This window comes from Patella vulgata, chromosome 1 (assembly GCF_932274485.2).
Source record: "Patella vulgata chromosome 1, xgPatVulg1.2, whole genome shotgun sequence".
In the NCBI taxonomy this organism is placed as follows: Eukaryota; Metazoa; Mollusca; class Gastropoda; family Patellidae; genus Patella; species Patella vulgata.
In genome coordinates, this window is record NC_065879.2 from 70,465,830 (window position 1) to 70,468,447 (window position 2,618).

The window sequence follows — 2,618 nt, forward strand, 5'->3', positions numbered from 1 at the left end:
TTATATTGTAAAGGGTTTTACTCTATCTGTTTTTATAAGGACAATATGTCACTCATGCCAGTGTTGGTTTAATTCAACACGTATCTCACAGGAGAAATAATTAGGTAAATAAAATAGATTTAAAATACATTAATGGTGTCAAAGATATGTTTACCAAAATGGGGAATATAATATTGAATTTTAATATATAGAACTCATATCACTTATGTCGGTCATAATAGCCAGTCGTGCGTCCAGCATTCATCCTTTAAAAACCCGCGGCTATAAAGACACCGTCGTGTCATTTTAGAATGAACAATGTAATGTACAAGGGATCTGTTAATGGCCTTCTGTATTCCATGCGATATTTATTCTATTTTTAAATTTCAGGTGAAGAAGCAATTGTTTAGTGTGGTAATCATGGACTGGTTTTGTTTTACGACTCATAGATATTCCATGAAACATATTCTAGTGTTTCTGATCGTGTTCTGTGTAGCTTATATCTTATTAATAAATATATATCTGAAAGATACATCAAAAATCAAATCCAGCTATATAAATATATTTCCGGAGAGATATTATAGTAAACGGGAGATTAAGAGAATTCTATTCTGGACCCGAAATTTTAAATCGATCCACTGGCAAACGTATGATTATTATTCTACTTCGGATGCATTTAAAGGTTGTCCTGTGTCCAAATGTATTGTCACTGCAGATAAGACTCTAGTCAACGATAGCGATGCTTTGCTTTTCCATTCACAAGATCTGACAAATATTATTCTCCCATCACATAGATCACCCGAACAGATTTATATCCTGGCGGGCGTCGAGCCACCTACAAATTATAATATTATGAATCTAGGGCAGTATTCTAATGTTTTCAATTGGACAATGGGTTACAGATTTGACATGGATGCATTCATGGCGTATGGCAGTTTTGAAAAATCATCTGTCAATATGGCAGTTAAAAATGTTGACTTTTCCAAAAATAAAACTCACAAAGTAGCCTGGGCTGTCGGAAATTGCTATCCTTATTTCCCTCGCCAATTAATCGTACAAAAACTGTCAAAATACATAGATGTAGATATATTTGGACATTGTGGAAAAACAAAACCTAAATGTAGTAGACTTTGTCCTGAGATTTTAGGAAAATACAAGTTTTATCTTTCCTTCGAGAATTCCATGTGCAAAGACTATGTAACTGAAAAATTTTGGAATGCTTTGGTTAGAAAGCAAATACCTATCGTCCTAGGAGGGGCTAATTACACAAAAATAGCTCCACCAAAAAGTTTTATAAATGTTATGGATTTCCCAAATATTGAAAAATTAGCCGAACATTTACATTACTTGGATAAAAATCATACAGCCTACAACGAGTATTTTAAATGGAGATCTCATTTTACAGTGTCGGGTAAATTTACACCTTGGAGATGTGAATTATGCAAAGTTTTACATGACACTAGTCGACCTGCTCAAGTATATACAGATATTGTTGGATGGCTGGGGGAAGATAACTGTCCACTTAGGAGTGTAAGTATTCGACTAAACGTATCTCAACGCTGGCTCACTCACTCGAGGTCCCTGATAAAATCTCGGCGTTGGCCGAGTAAGTTACTTGGATTATTTTAGACGTGGTTTTCTCTTGTCAGTGACGCGGATCAGAGGGCCTGACAGGTAATAGTGTCTAGTCGTTCGGAGGGGCAAAATCCCGGGGTCACGTAAACACATTGGGCTGCACGAAAAAGAACCCCTGGCACTTGAAATTCTACGAAGAGAAGACGGAAACGTCGCTTTTCGGACAAACTTCCCCTTATAGCACACTGCATGGCCTATGCATGCTCCTCTTCATTAGCCCGGTCGGAGCAGAAAAAACAGGACGTTAAACAACAAAATTATCTTATCTGAGAATAAATATAGACTGGTTTCAATAATCGATAATAAAATTAAGATCATTTCCAAATGGTAACATTTTTCTTTCGATTTAACATCAGACAATGTCAGTACTTGCATTTTCACAGAATTGGCGAGTCTGTGTACATGATGAATATAAAATTATACAATATTATTAACTATTTTACCTTTTAGTTGTGTCTTTTATATATTTCAGTTTAGCAATCATATGATGAGACACGTCAATGGATTCTTGATCAACAAGGGTATAAAATGGTTTTAACGCCAACAGACAAAGTATTATATCTGTTTTACAGAAAATACAAATAAATAATGTAATTTTTTTTCCAACAATCTATTTATATTAGTGTTTACGGTTATTTAACCGAATTTCTTGAGTGGTTCCCTCTTGTCAGTGGTGCTTTCGAGGCCATTTGTAATGAAGCGACTCGATGAACGAGGCTAAACATACCCCACAGGAGAATACCGGTGTGGACTAGAATAACCAGACGCCAAAGACTGATATTAAAAGTTAAACATTGAGTTTTTGTTCAGTGCTATTACCATCAATAATTTGGTTCAATTTCAAATCCATTAATACGCATACAATTTATACCAAAGGTTTTACAACATTTCCCAATTTCATTACACCGAGAAAAGATAGCATTTTTGGTGCCAGTTTGCTCTGAAATTGCTTAAACTCTATTTTCCATGATCAACACATGGACCGGGGTCTTTCAAGGAACAGT

The 2,618-nt window shown here is 35.4% G+C and overlaps 1 protein-coding gene across 1 annotated transcript; it reads left to right on the forward strand.

Moving 5' to 3' along the window:
* Positions 1-405: 405 nt before the first annotated feature.
* On the forward strand, positions 406-2,353 carry LOC126827627 (alpha-(1,3)-fucosyltransferase C). Its single transcript, XM_050557080.2, has 2 exons — positions 406-1,509; positions 2,087-2,353. Exons 1-2 carry the CDS (start codon positions 436-438, stop codon positions 2,150-2,152), a joined length of 1,140 nt encoding a protein of 379 aa, XP_050413037.1. The 5' UTR covers positions 406-435; the 3' UTR covers positions 2,153-2,353.
* Positions 2,354-2,618: the final 265 nt, after the last annotated feature.